The following is a 21,690-nucleotide window of genomic DNA, read 5'->3' on the forward strand; positions in this document are numbered from 1 at the left end:
GTTTGCAATCTAGTGCTTAGCCTGTGGAGCCACCATGCTCCCTTATTCGTAATTAGTCATCTATGTTTAAATTCATGGCTGATAACTTCAATATATTGGTCACCTCTAAGGTTGAATCAATTGTTGTTACTTCTCTTGGTCCTACCCATCACTATGCCTAGCAACTTTACATACTAGACGTGATGGATGAAAGCTTCAGCAGTTGCAGGCAATGCTACCTCCATCCAGAGAGGATGTACCCTATCCTCTAGCAGACAGTAAAGAAGGAGGTCATCTCAGTCTAATCAGGGACAAATTGATTTGGAACTTGGATGGTTTCTGGTTATCTCACATACACGTCTTCTAGAATGAAGCGTTTGAAGGTCCCAGTTATAGTCTGGGATATATCCTAAAGACCCCCATTCTTGATGGTCTGGGAACTCCAATTTCTGTTTCTCCAGCACAGTGAAATTGCCCCAAATCTCCACTCTTAGTTCTTATTTGACTTCTTCACTTCTTGTCCTGTGCCACTCAATCAGCAAATGCCTAGAAGGGAAACCAGCACCAAGTGGTAGTCTGTCCTCACAGAACCTTTTTTCTCTCCTGGATCTTGGCCACTCAATCCCTCCTTCTTTTGGAAATCCTGAACTCTAATTTTTTACTTTCAAGTCCCTGTCAGGTTGCCTAAAGCTCTGTCTTGCCTCATGCCTTCTTCTACCTAAAAACGTAGCCAATGGCTCTGAAAGAAGGTGACATGAGTTCACACCATGCACAACTCAATGTCCCTTCTCTCCACCTCTCTCTCACTCTGAATGTTCTAACACCTCTCCAACTATCTGGTGCCTTTATGTAATGTATTTTACCTGGCTCTCTTGGTTGCTCAGTAGTAATAAATGACTCCTTCATGATTGGAAAGGGAATATATGAGGGGCTACAAAAATTTTGTGGAAAAAATACAATGAAAAAACAATGGAACTATCTGACAGGTACGAGTGCCTCTTCCTATGTAAGCTTGCTTTGTGTTCTCTATCCAGCTCGACACAAACTCACACAGACTAGGTATAGGGATAGGAATTAGTTTCAGGAAAGATGGAGGCATTCAGAAGATAATGCAAACTGAATTAGTCTTACGGCTCTGTGTATACTACTGCCATTTTAGGAAGGCAATTCAAGTCACTAAGGGCCTTTCCTTTTTATCCTAAATCGTTCAAATAAAATGAATTAACCTCTGGAATTGTAATTGGAAATCTAGGGGTCATAAGGATTTAAGATAGATCCACTCACAAGTAAAAGGCTAGAGTAGACCAAAAGACAGAAGAAAATCAATTTGTACAGAAAGAAAGCAAAGTTCTGCAGTGGGCTTCAAGTGCTAACTAAAGTTTCTAGGCTAGGGTGGAAGACGCAGAAATGGTTTCAAGTTCCATAAAAGTGAGTTGGAGATAAAAACATACCACAGCCAAAGGCCAGCTAGATCCTCTGGGACAGATCTTCTCAGTTTATGTTCTGCCATATGGCTCCTTCCACTACACAGAAGGTGTTTGTGTGTGTGTGTGTTGGGGGGGGGGAGGTTGGTGGTGGTGGAGAAATGCGTTTTTAAGTTCACAATTTCCTTTTGCAATACTTGGAAACCCTATGACCCACAATATTTGGTCTAAGTTCTGGATGATCGGGTATTTTTATTGTTTCAAAGAGGTCCTTTTGTCAAGTATTAATTTAGGGAGAAGAAAAGAGAGCAAGTGGAAAAGCTGTGTTCATTCACAGAAATTGCTTTTTGTTCTTTCATGGAAATTACTGATGTACTGTGACATCAAGATCCATCAAGGAACGTTACCACCTGACTTGCCCACCCCACATAAACGTTCACAGTTTGTCTGCGCTCTGGTTGCCAGGTTTAGTTTCAGTGATGTCTGTGTTCCAGGTCATGATCTTGCTGTGCAATCAGCAAAGCTTCATCTGTACCCACGTTGACTACTGCCACCCACACTGCTACCTGCACCACAGTCGCTCCTGTGCACGGCTGGTCAGGGCCATCAAGCTGCTCTACGGAGACACGGTGGACTCGCTCCGGGAGAGCAACAACATCAACAGTGTGGGTCTGCGGGGCAAGAAGCAGAAAGAGGTGAGCGAACACATCCTGATAGGGTGAAGGATGTCCTACAGATCTTTTCCCTGGAAATAAAAGTGTCAGGAAACTGCAATTATAGAAACCAAGATACTGGTCTGTGTGCTTCTGAACAAAATAGAAGACAAGAGTAAGACAGACAAATGGTGTGATTTCATGTCTATGAGCAAGCATGACATTTATTTGTAGATTTTGTTCTTACAAATAAATATGAATTCATAGGAGTGATGATAGATAAAACAATGCCCCTTCCCCCACAAAGATGTCAATACCATAATCCTCATATGAATGTGTGCTCACCTGTGGCAAAGGGACTTTACTGTGTGATTAATTTAAGGATCTTGAGATTGAGAGAGTATTCTGGATTATCTGGGTGAGTTTCATATAATTATCCAAATGTTCTTATAAGTGAGAAAGGGAAGCAAGGGAGTCAAAGGCAGAGAAAATGTGGCAGAAGTAGAGGTTAGAGTGATGTAGGCTACAAGTCAAGGAGAGCCGGAAGGCTTTGTAGCCACAAAAAGCAAGAAAACAGGTTCTCTCTGGAGCTTCCAAAACACACAGCCCTAGATTGGGGGTGGGTGGGGGTGGGGGGGCTGTGGAGTATACCCTTTGGTTATTTGATGATGCAAGGAAGGGATTGTAATCATTTCAATGATTACATTGTAATCAAGGAACGAAATACAATAGGATGAATGTAAAACTGATGTTCTCCCTTGTAAACCTCACAATAAAAACTTAAAAAAACACTACAAGGGCAAATTTGCACACCTGATATTCAACAAAATGGAGTAGTCATATGAAACAGATGTGTGTTTTCTGTCGTGTAAGGAGACATTATTTATCATGTTTGAGAGACTTGTTTAGGAAGAAGCCAGACTTGGATACAAACTACTTCATAACTGTGACCTTGGAAAAGTCAATCTCAAATTCTGCATTTACAAAAGTGAGATGGAATGAACATCTATCCTCCCAGATTAGTTGTAAGGATCAAATGAGGTAATGTATATATTAAGTGCTTAGCTGAGGTACATAACTTAAATATGAACATATTCCTACTAAATAGAGAGACATGGCTTTATACAGTTAGGGGAAGTTTCTATTAGTACTCAATTTCAACAGTGTTATGAAGATGTTGGAGTCCTGGTGTGGTGCTATAGATTAATGCACTGTACTGCAAAGTCTGTTTGAATCACAAGGTCGGTGGTTCAAGCTCACCAACTGCTCCTTGTAAACCCTATACAGAGTCACTACGAGTTGAAATTGACTCAATGGTATTTAACAACAACATGAAGATATTAATATAGCAGTTACAATTTAATTCCTACTCTGCTTAGCAGAGGTACATAACTTTAGTAAATATGATCCTATTCCTATTAAATAGAGAAACATGGCTTTGTACAATTCGGAAAATCTTGTTACTTTCATGGACACCAGGTGAGGTTCTTTTTATTTAATTCAACATTGTTAAGATTGCTTTCATTTGGACATATTGTCAGGAAGGAACAGTCGCTAGAGAAGGATGTCATGCTGGGTAAGATGGAGGGTCATCCTAACGACATGGATCGGCCAGATGGCATCATTGATGGACTCAAGGGTGGCAGTGGTAGTGAGGTTGGCCCAGGACCAGACATTGTTTCGTTCTGCTGTGCATGGGGGTGCTATGAGTCGGTTCTGACTCGATGGCACCTGACAACAACAATAACAACATGATTGCTTTCAAGGAGCCTTGGTAATGTAGTGGATTATGAACTGCTAACTACTAACTGTAAGATCAGCAGTTTCAATCTATCAGTTGCTCTAAGGGAGAAAGATGAGGCTTTCTGCTGCCATAAAGATTTACAGTCTCAGAAACCCTCTACAGGGGTCACTCTGACTTAGGGCCGACTTGGTAGCTCATAACCACCACTAGTACCACCTTGATTACTTTCATTGTAGAAGTGACACATGGTGACTATAAGTCAGGATGGAGTCCTGGTGTGACACTGTGGGCTAATGTGCTGGACTGCAAGGTCAGTTTGAACCGTAAGGTGGCTATAGGTTGGAACCTACTCAACGGCACTTAACAAGGTTAAGCACCACTTACCAAAGTGCCAGGGATGTCTGGAGAACCTGGAGGGCCTTGGTGGCCGGGGGTTCCCATGGAGCTCTTGTTTCCTGGTGGTCCTGCAGGATCTATGGCCCCCTTTATGCCTGGAATGCCTGGTTGTCCCCCGTTTACCTTGTGGGCCTCTGTCTCCTGGAATTCCCTGGTCATTTTATTAAAGACAAAAAGATAATAAAGAGTGATCTCTTCTAGAACCTCATGTGTTCTGGTTAAGTGCAGAGGTTCTGGATTCCGACCGATACTTAAAAACCATGGGAACCTGGATAAGCTTCTTAAACTTTATGTCTTAGCTTCATAAAGTAAAGGTATTAATATTATTCACTTTGTAGGGTGAAGTTGAGAAAGAAATGAATTAACCTAAGTAAAATGTTTAGTATGGCATCTGAGACCTTGAAAGTACTCAATAGAAGTTAGTGACAATATTAATTGTGTTTGGTTGATAGTCTAGAGTGGTAGCACTATTGCTAGTCAATGTTAGTCTTGCCTGTTGTCCTTTGAAATAATAAAAAAGGTCATTAGGAGGATTTCACGATGGCGGTTTTTCATTCATAAGAGCTTTAGGGATATTCAGACTCTCTTAAATCATGTGCCCTGTCCCCACCTGCTTTTTTTTTTTTTAAACCGGAATAAAACCCTTAAAATTTTTTTCCGGTAAAAAAAAAACAAAAAAAAAAAACAACCACCGCACAGCCCTGTCAACCCATCTTAGGTTTCTGAGTTCCACAGCTGTAAGATCAAATAGTTGCTTTGAGCTGCTAAATTAGTGGTCATTTGTTACAGCGGCAATAAGAAATTGATACTGTTGTATAGGAAGAAATAAGTCATAAATGGCCCAACTGTTCACAGGAGAAAAAAAAGTAACCTGGGTGAAGCACATAGTTAGGTGCTTAGCTACTAATCGAAAGGTTGGTGGTTTGAATCATGCAGAGGTGCCTCATAAGAAAGGACTGGCAATCTACTTCTAAAAGATTACCACCACTGACAGCCTGTGGAGTCAATTCTAGTATTACACACATGGAGTTGCTATGAGTTGAAACAGATTCAACAGCAACTATTTAAGGAAAAAAAAAAAAAATGTCAAATCAGACTAAAGGAAATGCCTTCCAGAAACTCTTACACTTTCTGAGCGCTCAGCTGCACTTTCCCAACAAGTACCCTGAGCAATAAACTGAGAGGAAAGGCAGTAACCAGGGCAGTGTGAGTCTGCCAGGAAAACACGAGTTAGTCCACTTCTCCATGAATAGGCAAGATAACCAAACACTGGGTGCTACTACCTGCTTCTCCCGAGTAGTTATACAAAGAGATTTTTACGTAACATTTATTCATTCCAACGTGCATTCACTATGGACCTGCTGTGGGCACAATATTAGACCAGATATTCTGGGAAGAATAGAAACTAGATTAGTAGGAGCAAAGGATTGTCTCCCTAAGATGTTTACAAGCCAGGTTAGAGTGTATGTGTATTATATTCACATTAAACAACTACAGAATACGAACACTGACAAGAAAAGTGTACAGTTGAGTGGTGTAGCAATGTGTCTGATACTTTAGCATTCAAGAAGAGAGTTTTTCTATTGAAACTTTTTAAATTATGAAAGTAATACATTTTCACTGAAGATACTTTTTTACATGCAAGAGATTCTGAAAGAAACAATTACATATATTATGCAGATCATAAATGTGCTGTCTTTGAGAATTTCTTCTATGCATGTGTCAGGGCATAAGGTAGAGATACATCATTGACAAAGGTGTTTTGTTTGTTCTTACAAACCTTGTGCAGGTGGTATAATTTCCCCCATTTTATAGATTAAAAAGTTGAGGTTCAGAAAGATTGGCATTACCCTTAGTTCATATCTGAAATATATTCAGCTAGACTTTAATTTAGAAATCTGAAATATTGAAGAAAGGTGTTTTTTAAACTAGATTCTATTGAATTTCATGTTATTTAAATTACACAAATTGCAAAGGTGGGGAATTATTCAATATAGGTTACGAATAAACTGCATGAACTGCTAAATTATGACATGAGAAGAAAAAAATATGTTTGTATATATGCATACCTACATATAAACATATATATGAATATGCACACACGTATATGGCAAATGTAAGTGATCTTATATTCAAAAAAAGTTCATTTCCATTTAGATAATTTGTGTCTTTATATAAAACATCCTTAGTTTTAAGAGAAAATTGTATATATTGGAAGTTTTAAAAAATACACAGCTTCAATAATTGTTCTTTGTTCTCTGTATGCATTCTGAAATTCATTAATATCCTACCCTTGTTCAAACTATACAATCACCTCTACTCTGTCCATGGCCAAATGCAAACATCCTTCAAGATCCAAAATACATATCTCTTCTGTGATGGCTTTTTTATCCCCTGAGTGTTAAGAACTACCAGAGGTTCCCTGGGACAAAGATGAGGCGTTCTGCTCCCATAAAGATTTACAGCCTCGGAAACCCTGTGCAGGGTCACTATGAGTCAGAACCGACTACACGGTACTTAACAACAACAACAACAAGTCTTAAGAACAAGGCATACTGCAGGTGCATAGTAAATGCTGTTTTTCTTCTTACCATCATCCTCTAAATTATAATGGCATTTTACTTGTACTTTTTAAAATTCTTCATTCAAGTATTAATGTATTCATTCATCCAACCATTCAGCAACATTTTAATATACTGAGTCCATACAACGCACTGATTAAAATAATGGGGAAAACAGGCACAGTCTCTGTCCTCAGCTGATGTACACAGTGTAGTTAGAGACACAGACATTCGTCAAATGAACCTCCTAAACAGATGCAAAATTGCACTGGTGATAAGCATAAGGTAGGAGAGGTCTTATGAATGGGGTTTTGAACTTGTTAGGAAAACTATAGAGAGCTTCTCCAACAAAGTGACAGGTGCATCTGAGCCGCAGCATGTATAGGTGTGAGTTGGGTATGGAATTTTCCAACCAGAGCCAAAAAGCTGAGTATAAAGGAATGTGGCTGAAGCACAGAGAATTGTGGAACTTGATGAGGCTGTGCAAGCAAATAGAGAACAGATTGTGTGGTAAAGATGTTTGTCTTTATCCTATGAGCAATAGGAAATACTGAGAGGTTTTAAATTACTCTGACTCTGACTGAAGAATGGAGCTATTTGTGATACTATTTTTCCTTATCCACTGCAGCATGAATTCCTTCAGAGCTGACACCATCATATATCTTATATTGAGCATGGTATCTACTGGTATCTCACTTATAATGGAGAATAAGAGGCTATAGTTCTAGGGTCCTTCACCTATAGCCAAACCACGATATTGGCCTGAAGCTACAAGAGAGTCTTACCAACTGCCTGCTGTCTCTTACATTTCTGAAAGGGAAGTAGAAAGTAGGGCAAAAGTTAGCATCCTCTATTCAGTGGTAAAATTTTTGTCTTCCATGTGGAAGACCTGGATTTGATTCCTTAGCCATACACCTCACACTGAAGCAGCCACCACCTCTGCCAGTGGAGGCTTGTACGTTGCTATGATGCTGAACAGGTTTCAGTGGTGTTTTCAGACTAAGAAGGACTAGGAAGAAAGATCTGGATATTTACTTCCAAAAACCAGCCAGTAAAACGCCTATAGATCACAGTGGAGCAGTCTGTAAGTGAACATGGGGATGGTACAAAGTCTCATTCTGTTGTGTATGGGACCGCCATTAGTCAGGGATGACTCGGTGACAGCTAACAACAGCTAACACTCTTAATGCATTTATGAGTCATTCAAGTGGAGGGCAGAAAGCATGCAGTGTCTCCTGTGATAAACACTTGATTTCCAAATGTCAGCCTCCTGCTCAAGCTCTTTTGTTCTATCATTTTTCCATTTACCTGTTCTGAATCTGTCACATAAATGAACAATGCCCACACTTGCAGAGCCAAAATGAAAACAGAATAGGCAATAAATCAAGGATAAAAGCAGTGGTTCTGATTAGAATCAAGTCTCATGAGCAACTGACATTTTATTCCCATTTCATTTTTAATTGATTTTTTGTGGCAGAATATATTTGTGGCAGTTAGTACATTTTGTAACTCATGTAACTTTGATCAATCTGCTAATCTGCATTTCAATGCTCAGAGACTCACTGCACATTCTGTTAGTTAATTTTAGTGCACTTCTAAATTTCAGGGCCTTTTATTAGCTATCATCTTATATGTATGTATATATTACCTTCACCAGTGAATTCTTCAGTTTCTCCTATATGTCTGTATCTTGTCTAGTACTGTGTTCTAAATTCAGCAGCTCTTCAATTAATCCTTGATGATAAAAATAAATGGGTGATGATGACAAACAATGATGAATATTGTTTCTTTTCAATCCGAAGGGTAACAGGATAAAATTTGAAACTTGCTTCCCCCAAGAAAGATACAGTGTCAGTAATTTGTGTGAAGCAATACAAATGGCAAGAAGTCAAATTATTTCTTGCAGGACTAATGTTTTTATAAAACTCTGGACAACACTGTTGTGAAATCAAGACCAGACACTGGATCTTGACTTCATGGGCCAGAATGACTTCCCACAGAAATGTTCATTATGTGTGTATCAAAGATGTCTGAGGCACAAGAGTTTAGACTATATTTTATGGATTATCATTGCATTTCTACTGGCTTGTCTTACCACCTGTCTGTCCATCTGTCATGGTGTCTTGTGTGTTGCTATGATGCTAGAAGCTATGCTACCTGTATTTCAGTTACCAGCAAGGTAACCCAGCAGGTGGTGGGCAAATTCCAATAGAGCTACCAGACTAAGGCAGACCAGGGAGAAAAGCCTGGTGATCTAATTTTGAAAACGAGCCCATGAAAACATCACCACTGCATATTGTATATTACTTGTTTTCTTTGGTCACATCTTCAGGAGTGATCGATCCCTAGAGGAGGGCACTGTTTTTATGGATGTAGAGGACCAATGACGGAATGGGAATCCCTTGGTGAAATGGGATTGCACTATAGCCTCAACTATGGACTCGGATAGGAGCTCTGGTAGCGTAGTGGTTACGAATCGGGCTGCGAACCTTAAGGTCAGCGGTTCGAAACTACCAGCCGCTCCGCGGGAGAAAGATGAGGCTTTCTACTCCCGTAAAGATTTACACCCCTTGGAAACCCTGTACTGGGTCGCTATGGGTCGGAACCGACTCGATGGCACTTAACAACAACAACAACAATGGACTCGGATAGGCCTGAGATTGTGAAGCTGATTCAAGACCAGGCAGTGTTTCATTCTATTGGACATAAGCTCACTGTGGCATGAAGGCATCTGTCTGTCTATGTCTATCTATCTATCTATCTATCTATCTATCTATCTATCTATCTATCATCTATCTATCTGTCTATCTATCTATCTATCTATCTATCTATCTATCTATCTATCTATCTATCTATCTATCTATCTATTGCCATGATGCTACTTCCCAGAAATGTGAATAAATCCCTTACCTAGACAGTCCGGTAGGCTGACTCAAATTTTCACAAACTTTAAATACCTTGTGATATCAAGCGTATGAGCCAGCCTCATCTTACCACCCTCACATGGTATGTATTTCCTTCTCTGCGTGCCTTGCTTTTTCATGTTTGCTTTTGCTGCCTCTCTCTCTTACATAAGGACAGGAACCCTGGGTGTTTGGCGTCTCATCATATTCCCAATTCATGGCATGTGGTTAACTCTTAATAAATATTATCACATAACTAAGTGAATGCATAATATTTTAATTAAAATAATTAAATATTCTGCTTCCTAGTCAATTATCTTTTGTGGCAAGTAACTGACTTGAGGCTAGTGGCTGGCCTGGGAATTGCAGCCACTCCTAATTTATCCTCATTGTTAAGTCCTCCTGACCAGATTGTTATGCAGAATCAGCATTGCATGAGTTGATGGGGGGCTCACCCTGTTTTCCATGCTAGTGTTCCCAGCTGGTTGCTTACTGCTCATTAAGCATGCATGTGCTGCAGTGGGTCTGCCTTACCCACCACACTTTCCCCACAACTACAGAGCTCTAGAGGAGTTGGGGGTGCATTGGGGGTGGTTGGGTGTTAGCCACCTCCTGCTGCACTATTTCCTGCCACCCACCATGGGCTGGACCTCACTCTTCCTCCATCCACCCCATTCCCACAGCCCTGCACAGTTCCCTCCCTCTGATCCTCTCACTGATCTCTCTGGTACCATCAGACCCTCACCTGACCTCCCCCTGCAATTCTCTTGCTGTTGACTTGCACCCTCCATGGCCAGAGTATATCGAGGACAAACAGAAGTCCACCCACAACCAGTTGGCCACCATCCCTCAGCTGTCGCTGGGGCTTATGGTACATCATTCAGAGTGGCCTGCAGAGAACACCCTGTGCTTGGCCATGACCCCACTTGGGGCCCAGACCATCAGAGGCACTGCCTGAGATTTTTTCAGAGTTGTCTTAAATGGGAAATGTCAGATAACCAGACAGTCAATAAGCAAGAAGTAGCTCTATAGGGAATTTTGGTTTCTTCATCGTTTTTCTCTTTTCAGATATTCTAATATGGGAGAAAGAGGAGGCTTTCTGCTCCCGTAAAGATTTACAGCCTCGGAAACCCTGTACAGGGTCACTATGCGTCGGAACTGACTCCACGGCACATAACAACAACAACAATATGTACTTATATTGTTTTATAAATAGGAATAAAAATACAGAACTGTCACTTTTGAAGCAACTGGACTCTTTTAAAAAAGAATCCAGATACACCCTTACATTTATATGGAAGATGGTTGCCATACATAATTTGAAAAAAATAACTTTAATTATGTAAAATAGGCATGTCATTTATGCTATATATTGCTTTTACATTTAAAGACAGAAGCAATACATGATTTCTCACCTAAGTATGTATCCTCATGTTTTTGTCTTTTAATAGACTGAGCAAGCACTGTTCAGTTGCTTCTAAGTTCACTAAAACGTTAATTCCAAACCAGTCACATAACAGATGCATTGTCTTAGGCCTTTTTGCTTTGGTCAGATTTTTTAAAGACTTTCTTGGAACATTCATGTGCTTTCTAATTTGCCTTTTCCTTCAAAATATCTCCATCTATAACACTGTGAAGCTCTGTTTTAAAAAAAATCATTAAGCAGTTCAGTTTTTCCTCTTGGCATAAGGGGAGAAATTATTTCATTGCCCTGGCACTAGGAAAACAAATGAGCATTTATTCTGTGCAAGGAGCAGGATTCCCTGTGTGTACAGCCTGGAGTATAGAAATAGGGAGATTCAGGACTCAGGATAAATAAACAAGAGCCTGTCACTGGAAGGACAAGGATGAAGGCTTTTCCCAGCTGCTGTGTTTATCCATTCTTTGGTTTCTAGGGAGTCAGAGGAGGAAACTGTTTTTTTCTGTGCTTATGCAGATGAGTTGGGTCTACTTTGATCCTACTTGAGGAAACAGTTTGAAAGATGGATCGCTGCCTCCTATTGTTGATAAGTGCTGTTGAGTAGGTTTGGAGTCATAGACTGAATAGGTCTTCCGAGGAGTGGCTGGTGAGTTTGAACTGTCAACCTTGCAGTTCAAACAGACCTTGTGAACCAGTGCTTATCCTACAGAACCACACCAAGACTCCTATGTTGTTGTTAAGTGTCGACGAGTCAATTCTGACACACAGCAACCCTGTATAGGGTTTCCAAGGAGTAGCTGGTGAGCTTGAACCACTGATCTTGCAGTTCAAATGACTTTGCAGTCTGACCTATTAGCCCACAGCGCCACATCAGGACTCCAGGACTCCTATAGACGCGTATTTTATAAAGAAACCATTTCACCTGAACAATTCAGGCCTAGATCACGGATACTATGAATTTATACTCTCTTGATGACCCTAGCTTTTACCTTGAACTTTCTAACAGTCTTCTGTGAAACCTTCTCTTTTTTCCATGGTCAGATGGTTCAATTGGCAGCATCCAACTTAGTGAATGGATCTTGAATGACTTAATATTTTTAAAGAACTATCTTTTTAATAGTTCAGTGGGGTATAATTAGCCCTGGAATAGACATCAAGCCATCCATGTCCTTTCTTTGTTTTCTGCAAATAACTAATTTTGTGACTTGGTCTAGATCCCAACTTCCTCAGTAATAAAAGAGGAGTTTGCTGCTAAATATCTCTAACCTCCTATTTCGTTGCAAAATTAACTTTCAGAGAGAATTGGCCTACAATAGGACTTCAAATCATCCCTTTTATTAAAAGATGGCCATTTGGAGAATTTGGGGGAAACACAGCACTGTTGGTTTTTTGCAAAAGGAAAACAGTCTTCATCGCTTATCTCCTGTTCTTTTCAGTGCTCCGATAAGTCATGCCTGAGGACACCCTCTCTGAAGAAGAGAGTTTCAGATGCCAACCTGGAAGGGAAAAAAGATTCTGGAATGCTTAAGTACATCAGACTCCAGGTATTGACAGCTGGATCAGACACAGTCATGGAACATTCGTATAGAGGGAGCTTCACATATCTAGTTTACTAATGTTTGGAGCATGCAATATCAACATGTAATGCAGTGTTAGTATAAAAACCCCTTGAATTGGTGGGCAAGGGTGCCACCAAGTGTGCAAGGAAAAATGTCCTTCTAGCTAAACTGCAAATGTCTTGGGAGCTTGACTGGAAATGCAAAGTCAAGCTACTTTCCCACTAGGGCATTATGGTGACATTCACAGATTTTAGAATGAAACAGTCTGGGGTCATATGCCCACCTCTGCTGGTTTGGCTCTGGGACTTTGGGCAAGTTACTAAATTTCCCTTCATCTTAATCACCTTATTTATACAATAGGGATTATAACTATAGGATGTATCGTAAAGGGTTATTGCCTCAACTAAAAGGTATAGTACATTTACTTCCTTCCCCAATCAGTACACAACGCATCGTTGTTGAAGTTCTGGTGTGGTGCTGTAGGATCAGCACTGGATCACAAGGTCGGTTTGAACCACAAAGTTGGAGGCTCAAACTCCCCAGTGTGTATTATAATGATGCGTTGTTATGTTGTTATTACTGCCTAAGCCCTAAATCGTAATACATTTATTCAGGATTAAAAAAAAATCTGTTTTTCTGGGATTTGAAATGATGGTTAAGGCCTAAACTTGTCTACAACTTACTTTCATCATTTAAATGATCTGAAATGGTAGGTTAAATAGGATTCCATGGCCCAACCTGGGGCATAGCCTCATGTATAATGCTGTCTCACAGAGAAAATTCCTTTCAGGTTCACAGTGGCTTAGAAAACTTACTTTCTAAATGAAACTCCTTCGTAAGGTAGAGGTTGCATATATTTTTCAGTGGAAATCAATTCTTAATAGGAAGGAAATGCATGTTTTAAAAGTCCACTGGGATGTTTGGCAAAAGTATGTGTTTACTGAAGTCTTTCTTTTCTTGTAGAAAAAGAATAATCTGAAATTTATTTTTGTGTAGTTGTAAGCAGTTTTTGTACTGAAATCATTATAAAATTAGTATAGTTTTTCTAATTGTGAAAGAACTCATAAGATACGAAACTTAGTACATGCCATGCCAACTTAGTATGTGCCCATTTTAGACAGAACTTTAAGATAAAGAAAGTAAAGAGACTCAAAGGCACGGAGAACGGTTCTCCAATTTCAGGAGTACAGCAATCAGCGCCTTAGAAGATTTTAAAACATGGTTTTCATCTTTTCCAGGTAATGAGCCTGTCACCTGCTCCTTTATCTCTGTTAATCAAGGCAGCACCCATTCTGACAGAGGAGATGTACGGAGACATCCAGCCAGCTGCCTGGGAGCTTCTGCTCAGCATGGATGAGCACATGGCAGGGGCAGCAGGTAAACAAAGACCACATGGGACCTGCTCATGCCGCCACTGCTGTTACTGATCCAAGTGTTAAAATAAGAGAGAAGGAAATTCATTCCATTCACTCACTAGGTCAGGTCGATGTTAATTTCTACAACTACAGACAGCACTGTGCACTATAGAAAACAGACCCAGGTTCTAGGTGCATCCTTCGGATTTCACTATGTGGTTTACATAAGACCAGTATGAAACCTATGGTTTCCCCTTGACATATATTTGCCCTATATTTACAAAAGATAAAACTGTATATGCTGTTTTTCCTACATTTACCAGGAATCACTATCATTAGATTTATTAAATGTTATATGTCCAAATCACAATACCAAAACAAATTTATTGAAATTTGTGTAATTGTCCAAGGTCAGATAGCTAGTAAGTGATAGTTTAAAAATCTGTGTACTTCATTGTCTTTTTTACTGATTCCTTTATTTTTACATAATTATTTTAGTTGAGGTATACAAATGGTAAAAAAAAGTCAAATAGTACAAAAGCATATGAAGTAAAATATTTTGTCCTTTTTCCCAATTACTCCTGGTCCCTCTTCCCAGAGGCAGCAAGTTTTTAAGTTTATCAGCAATTCATCTAGGGCCCATTATGCATGTATACATATGTAAGTATATATATATATATATTTTTTTTTTTTTTTTTTACACAAATGGAAATATGCCACAGAGACTTGTATACCTTTCATTGTTTAGTTATTATATTTGTTGTTGTTTGTTGTTAAGTTCTGACACACGGCGACTATGTATACAGTTTCCAAGGAGCAGCTGGTGAGCTTGAACTGCCAACATTGTGGTTCAAACTGACTTTGCAGTCCAGTGCATTAACCCACAGAGCCACACAACATCAGTCTATAGTTCTTTCTCAATCATTTTAATAGCTAGTAAATACTACAATGAATGAATAGGCATATCATAATTATTAAATCAAGACCTTTAACGAAACTTTAGGTTGATTTCAGCTTTTTGCTCTTTTATACAATACTGCAGTGAATATCTTTACTTTCATTAAAACACAGGTTTAATATCAGGTGAGTGTGGCTTAGATTACAGAGCTTTATAGTAGCATGATGATTAAAGCATATGGCTGCTCACCAAAAGGTCAGTGGTTTGAACCAAGGAGCCACTATGCAAGAGGAAGATGAGAGTCTGCTTCTGTAACTCTCAGACAACTCTATGGGTAGTTTTACTCTGTCCTAAAGAGCTCTGGTAGCATAGCGGTTACAAGTCAGGCTGACAACCTCAAGGTCAGCAGTTCAAAACTACTAACCATTATGCAGGAGAAACATGAAGCTTTATGCCTTAATAACAACTTACAGCCTTGGAAACCCAATACAGGGTTGTTCTGAGTCAGAACTAACTGGATAATCCTTAACAACAACAGCATGAGAGCACAGAGGTTGGTGGGGGAGGGGGGCTGTGGACTGCACCAGGTGAGACTGTTAGAAAAGGTAAACCAAAATCACTGTCTACTAGATTTTTGTGCAGTTTAAGCAGAAATTTATTATTTTTATAAAAATATCTTCATAGTTAGAGCAACAAAAACAGTTTTCACAAGCCCAGTTTACACAGATCAATATACCTGCAAGGCAACAACTCTGTGCTGGTTTCCGTTTTGAATTCTCTAAAGTGCTCTGGTCGGTCGGGCTGTCATTATTACCCAGTTACAATGATGCCTCAGATTGCATGCTTCATGCTTCAAGCATGTGCTGCTGTTTTCAGAGCTGCAGTGATTTGTAGTTGCTGATTTTGTCAAGTTTTCGGGTGTTTTAGCTACAATATTGTTGTCATTAATATTTGTGAACCTATATCAACAACTGATGTTGAGAATAAACTAGTAATTAGGAATAAGTAGGAAAAGGAGAAAAATTTAAGAAGGCTTCTGCTTGGCTACTAATAATATTGTAACTAATGTAATTCAATGTAGAAAGAATTTATGAAACAATTTTGTTGTTAGCACGCATGTAATCTAAGAAACACTACATTTAAGCAGTTTACATTTGATATTTGTCACATGGGAGCACAGTGGCTCCCTACGATAAGCACTGGTCTGGGAACCACAAGTGCCGCAGTTTGAGTCCACCCACCGCTCCATGGAGTAAATGAGAAAGATGAGGCTTTCTGCTCTCACAAGATTTAAAGCCTTGGAAACCCGACACAGGGTAGCTATGAGTTGGAACCGAATGGACCACCCTTAACAACAACAACGACAACATTTTGCACACATCATTTTATGATTAATGTTGATAATAAACATTACTAAGGATTCTTTGTGGTCTTGGGGGCAGTGACACCAACTGTAGGGACAACACTGCCTACTAGATATTGAAAGACTGGTGGCACACAGAATGTTTGGCTTCCATAGGTTGAAACAGCTTTGCTTCTGCCAGTGGTGGTGGCCTGGCTCCATTAGAGTCCAGGAGTGATTTTCAGGAGACAGGCACAGTTTTAACTTTCCCTCACCCCCTGTAATCAAACAAAGTTAGGAGATGTTTAGTTTGTGTACTGTTGACTGCTTCTAGCCGCCATGTTCCTGCTGTGTGCCGTGAAAGTTCCTGAGGCCGTGTCTGACATGCTGATGTCAGAATTCCACCACCCAGAGACTGTGCAGAGGCTGAACGCCGTCCTCAAATTCCACACACTCTGGAGGTTTCGCTATCAGGTCTGGCCCCGGATGGAGGAGGGAGCACAGCAGATTTTTAAGGTGAGGCAGTCTTTGCAGCTAGGAATTACATAAGTAAATCTAGTTCCAATTCTTGAATCTCAAAGCCACAGTGTATGGTGAAAAAAATGTTTCTTTCTTCTCCCCTAATTATATATGCAAACCTAATTCATACATGAATGAATTCTTGATGTTAAAAAATTGAAACATACAATACAGAGTAAGAAAATTAAGTCTGCATACTCATAAACCTTGAAACCTCACTATCATCCCCAGAGATATGCATATAAAAGAGGTTTGGAAGTATAACTGGCCAAATATTTTTTGAAAAGATAGGGTGATTGACACCAATAGAGAAATCCTTAATTTTACAGAAAAGTAAACTGAACTCCAAAGTTCTTTCTATGTTCTATAACAGAAAATATGGGCGTATAGCCATTTTCCATGATGCCTGTTTGTTCCCTGGAGAATCCGATCCTTAACACTGAACAGATTGTCTCGTAATTATACTGCAGACACATTTGATCTTATTTTCTATCTTATTCACCACATTCTTCTGATATCAACTAACAGATCCCGCCACCCAGTATAAATTTCACTCTACCATCGCCAGTGCTTGGAATGCCATCTGTCCCCATGTTTGACCCTCCATGGGTCCCTCAATGCAGTGGGAGTGTCCAGGACCCCATTAATGAAGACCAGTCTGTGAGTAACAGGATGTTTCTTTCCTATGTCTTCTGGCTCCGTGATGCACATATAAAAGAGTGACTACTGAGTCTGCAAAATCATTTGTTTATTTTTGTCATAAAAATATAATAACGGCACAGAAAATCAGCCACAAAAGGTCTTTGTTCTTGTCAATAGAACAGAAGGAATTAACATCTGGTAGTGAGCATTTGCAGACCTCTGAGCCCAACATTGTTTTGTTTTATAATCAAAGTAGCAGCCACTTTATTAAGTTAATAAATTAAACATTGTGCATTGATTTCTTGATTAAAGGTAGCATGTTTGTCCCTACTTATTATACATACACACAAAAATTTAATTTACCTCATGATATGTAAGCTACCTGACAGTTAATGATATAAACTCTGAAAGAGTGTAGAAGAATGCATTTGCCCCTGTACTGAAGACTAGTTCATCAGAGCCATGTACACTCTCTAACCTAGTTCACAACAGGTTTGAAACCAAGTCCCCTGATTCTATATCCAGTTCTTTTTTCCTCATCCCATGGTTCTTATCCTGTTTCTTATTACAGGAAAGATAGCATGTGACCCATCAATTGCCCTAGATTGCTGTTGTGCCATTTATCATCATTGTTGTTGTTGTTGTTAATACCATCAAGTAGGTTCTGACTCATAGCAACCCTGTAAGAAACCTTTATTTCTTATGTTAAGATGCAGCACAAAGGGGGCTTCTATGAAAGCAAACCTTTAGAAGAGAGAGAAACACCACTAATTGTCTCTAGACACAGGGATATGATATGGCTGTTGTAATCAAGATGTTTTGTTTTGTTGTTGTTTTTTTTCAAATTGGTAGCAACAAACTCCAAAGATCCTGGCTTTAAGACAACTAACCCTGTTCCCAAAGCTCTTGGAACATGTATCAGCATAATTAATCATCATGATTAAGACACAAATGGAATAGTCATTTTGCACAGGAGAATCTGCTGTCCTTTGTTAGAAATTTTGACATATCTCCTTTATGCCTTTGCAGCTAATAAACACATGTCCTTCATTTAGAACCAGTTCAAAAATATTTGGTAAGAAACAGTAACATTTAAAAAATTTTGTCTTAACTATTTAAAGAATGGATCATTGATCATCACCCCAAATCCAGAAGTTATAGACTTCTTTGAAAAATTATCCTAATTGAGTGAAAAGAATAACTTAAGTTGCACACAATTTGGAAACTTGGTAGAAAAAAAACAATAAAAAACTCTATGAAAAATGTTAGAGAGCATGATTACTCTTAACATTTCCTAAGGACAGACCTTTGTGTAACTCATTTGAACATTTTTATGCCTGCAACCTCACAGAAGTGTTTTTTATTAAGTCAACTTGCCTTCATGTCTTCGCAGAAATCTTTCTCTGCCCGGGCTGTATCCCGTTCTCATCAAAGGGCTGAACATATCTTAAAGAACTTACAACAGGAGGAAGAGAAGAAACGTCTTGGTCGAGAAGCCAGCCTCATCACAGCCATCCCCATCACCCAGGAGGCTTGCTATGAACCCACCTGCACACCCAACTCAGAGCCAGAAGAAGAAGGTGCCTTCTACACATGGGACCACTGGGAGGGCAGGGAGAGCTGAGTCACAGGGAAAGAACTTGTCTTGAATAAGCACTGACAATTTTATGAGGTGATTTGCCTCCTCCAACTCTTTCTCTCACCTCCTGACAACCACTCAAAGAAAGAAGGAAGTTGTTTTCTCCATGTTGGTACCATGACCAAAGCTTATGTTACTCCTGTAATGAAGTCTGCCTCTCAGAGGAATGTGTGATGTTCCTTAGTTCCAGTGGAGTACGCGCTCCATACTGAATGACCCACTAAGATAATAGGTCAAGTAATGGTTGTGCTTCAGGAAACAGGAGAATCCGGAGTGTGGATTAAAGAAATGCAGTGTATCATTCATCATTAAAAAATAAAGTCAATCCATTAACGACTTTCAACCTTCACAAGTGCAGGCAATTGATCAGTGACTATCAGAAAATGATTTATCAGTCATTCTAAATTCAGTGATTGACTTTCCAGCTTTTTTAAATGTGGAGGACTTTTTCTGTAGAGTTTTTTCCCTGTACTTATATTCTGAGAGCAGTGTACACTTGTGATAAAAGTACAAATATAGGTGTTATAATGTTCATTTTTGTTATAAAACCAAAGTTCACATTTCCCATTTTCTTTGCCAGTAGAAGAAGTCACCAATCTGGCATCCCGCCGGCTGTCTGTGAGTCCTTCCTGCACGTCCAGCACTTCCCACCGGAATTACTCCTTCCGCCGAGGGTCTGTCTGGTCAGTGCGCTCAGCCGTGAGTGCAGAAGGTGTGTCCTCCAGCAAATGTGAATTGATTCTTCATGACATTGGCATTTTAAAACATTTTCCAGATAATAAATTCACTTCATTATTATCTTCATTAAATAACTTGTTTGATGACTTGAGATACTAAAAATCTGTTAGGCCAAGTGGTATGCTAAATACGATTATTTTTACTTTATCTCAGATTTTTTTTTTAATTGACTCTGGTTCTGTTTTAATCACGTTGTATGTAATTATATTGCTAAAAGTTCAGGAGAGGTTATTCTAGGCAGTTGGTAGTTTTCATTTCTGGCTACACAGCATAATCAAGTGGGGAGCTTAATAAAAATGCCCAAATCACAATCTCTGAAGGTGGGACCAGTTGTTGAAACTTCCTCATGTGACTCCAGTATGAAGCTAAGGCTCAATGGGATGCTTTAAAATACTGTTCTCTGATAATTTCATGATCATAGAAAGGCCAAAGCTTATGCTGCTCCTTTAGTGAAAACTTACTCCAGGGGTGGGAGGAGGAGCATGTGATGCTCTTTAGTTTCAAGAAGTTAAAAATATATTTTCCTATAATGAATACCGCTATCCATCTGCCAGCTTGTCCTACTGTGTTTTGCATGTTACTGTGATTCTACAGTCCTGGTGTGGCGTTGTGGATTAATGCACTGACTGTGAATTTAGTTTGATCTGCAAGGTTAGCAGTTCAAGCTCACCAGCCACTCCTTGAAAACCCTATGCAGAGTCGAGCATATGGGTCAGAATTGACTCAATGGCACTTAACAACAACAACAATGATACTAGAAATCATGTTACTGGTATTTCAAATACCAACAAGGTCATCCAGAGAAGACAGATTTCAATGGAGCTTATATTAAGATTAAGAAGAAATGCTTGGCGATCTGATTCTAAAAATTAACCAGTTGGAGTCCAGTAGATCACAATAGAATAGAAGACGAGACCTGTAAGCCAGAAGGCATTCAATATACAGAGGTCAAAACAATGGTCTTGAAGATAGTAGAGGACCAAGCAAGCACCTTTTCATTGTTTTGTGCATGGGGTCACCATGAGTTGGCACTGACTCAACAACTAACAACAATGATAACTAATTGGCTGGGATTCACTGGTTCATGATTATACTATTTCATCCCTGAGCTATAAAGTCATCACCAATAAGTTATATAGAAGTAAATGGGTCAGTGATTCTCAATCCTCTTTTCCATATCCCTGAGGTGTTTTATCAAATGACCAATGCTAATTACTCACAACCTATGTGGCACTGCATCAAAAGACGATGGAAAGAATCCACAGAGTCATTGTACCAAAAGGAAATGGTTGGTGTTCAACCATTTCACGAGATAGCGTATGATCAATAGCCAATGATACTGAAGGAGGAAGTCCAAGGTGCATGGAAAGAATTGGCAAAGAACAAGGCACCAGGAATTGATGGAATAAAAATTGAAATATTTTAAGAAAATGAGGCGGCACTGGAGGCCCTCAATCATCTCTGCCAAGAAATTTGGAAGACAAATATGTCGCCAACTGATTGGAAGAGATCCCTATTTGTGTCCATTCCAAAGAGAGGTGACCCAACAGAATGCAGAAATCATCAGACAATCACTTTGATATCCCATGCGAGTAAAGTTTTACTAAAGGTAAACGACTTTACAGAAACGGCTACAATCATACATTGACAGAGAACTTTCAGAGGTTCAAGCTGGATTCAGAAGAGGATGTGGAATGAGGGATATCATTGCTGATATCCAATGGATCTTGGCTGAAAGCTGAGAATATCAGAAAGATGTTTACCTGTGCTTTATTGACTACACAAAGACTTTCAATTTTGTGGATCATGTCAAGCTATGGACAACATTGCAAAGTATGAGTATTCCGGAACACTTAATTGTGCTCATGAGGAATCTGTACATGGACCAAGAGGCAGTTGTTCAAACAGAACATGGGAA

At 39.5% G+C, this 21,690-nt stretch overlaps 1 protein-coding gene across 2 annotated transcripts in view; it reads left to right on the top strand.

Annotated features, from left to right (window-relative positions):
• Positions 1 to 21,690, top strand: part of UNC80 (unc-80 homolog (C. elegans)) — a 306,407-nt gene that overhangs the window by 180,899 nt on the left and 103,818 nt on the right. For both annotated transcript variants that reach the window (XM_006872739.1, XM_006872738.1), the window contains exons 28-34: positions 1,898 to 2,098; positions 12,517 to 12,624; positions 13,878 to 14,016; positions 16,569 to 16,750; positions 17,282 to 17,413; positions 18,789 to 18,975; positions 19,615 to 19,746. In XM_006872739.1, coding sequence (XP_006872801.1) covers positions 1,898 to 2,098; positions 12,517 to 12,624; positions 13,878 to 14,016; positions 16,569 to 16,750; positions 17,282 to 17,413; positions 18,789 to 18,975; positions 19,615 to 19,746 — 1,081 coding nt within the window. The remainder of the gene's footprint in view (positions 1 to 1,897; positions 2,099 to 12,516; positions 12,625 to 13,877; positions 14,017 to 16,568; positions 16,751 to 17,281; positions 17,414 to 18,788; positions 18,976 to 19,614; positions 19,747 to 21,690) is intronic.

Source organism: Chrysochloris asiatica, unplaced genomic scaffold, assembly GCF_000296735.1.
Source record: "Chrysochloris asiatica unplaced genomic scaffold, ChrAsi1.0 scaffold00212, whole genome shotgun sequence".
Classification (NCBI taxonomy): Eukaryota; Metazoa; Chordata; class Mammalia; order Afrosoricida; family Chrysochloridae; genus Chrysochloris; species Chrysochloris asiatica.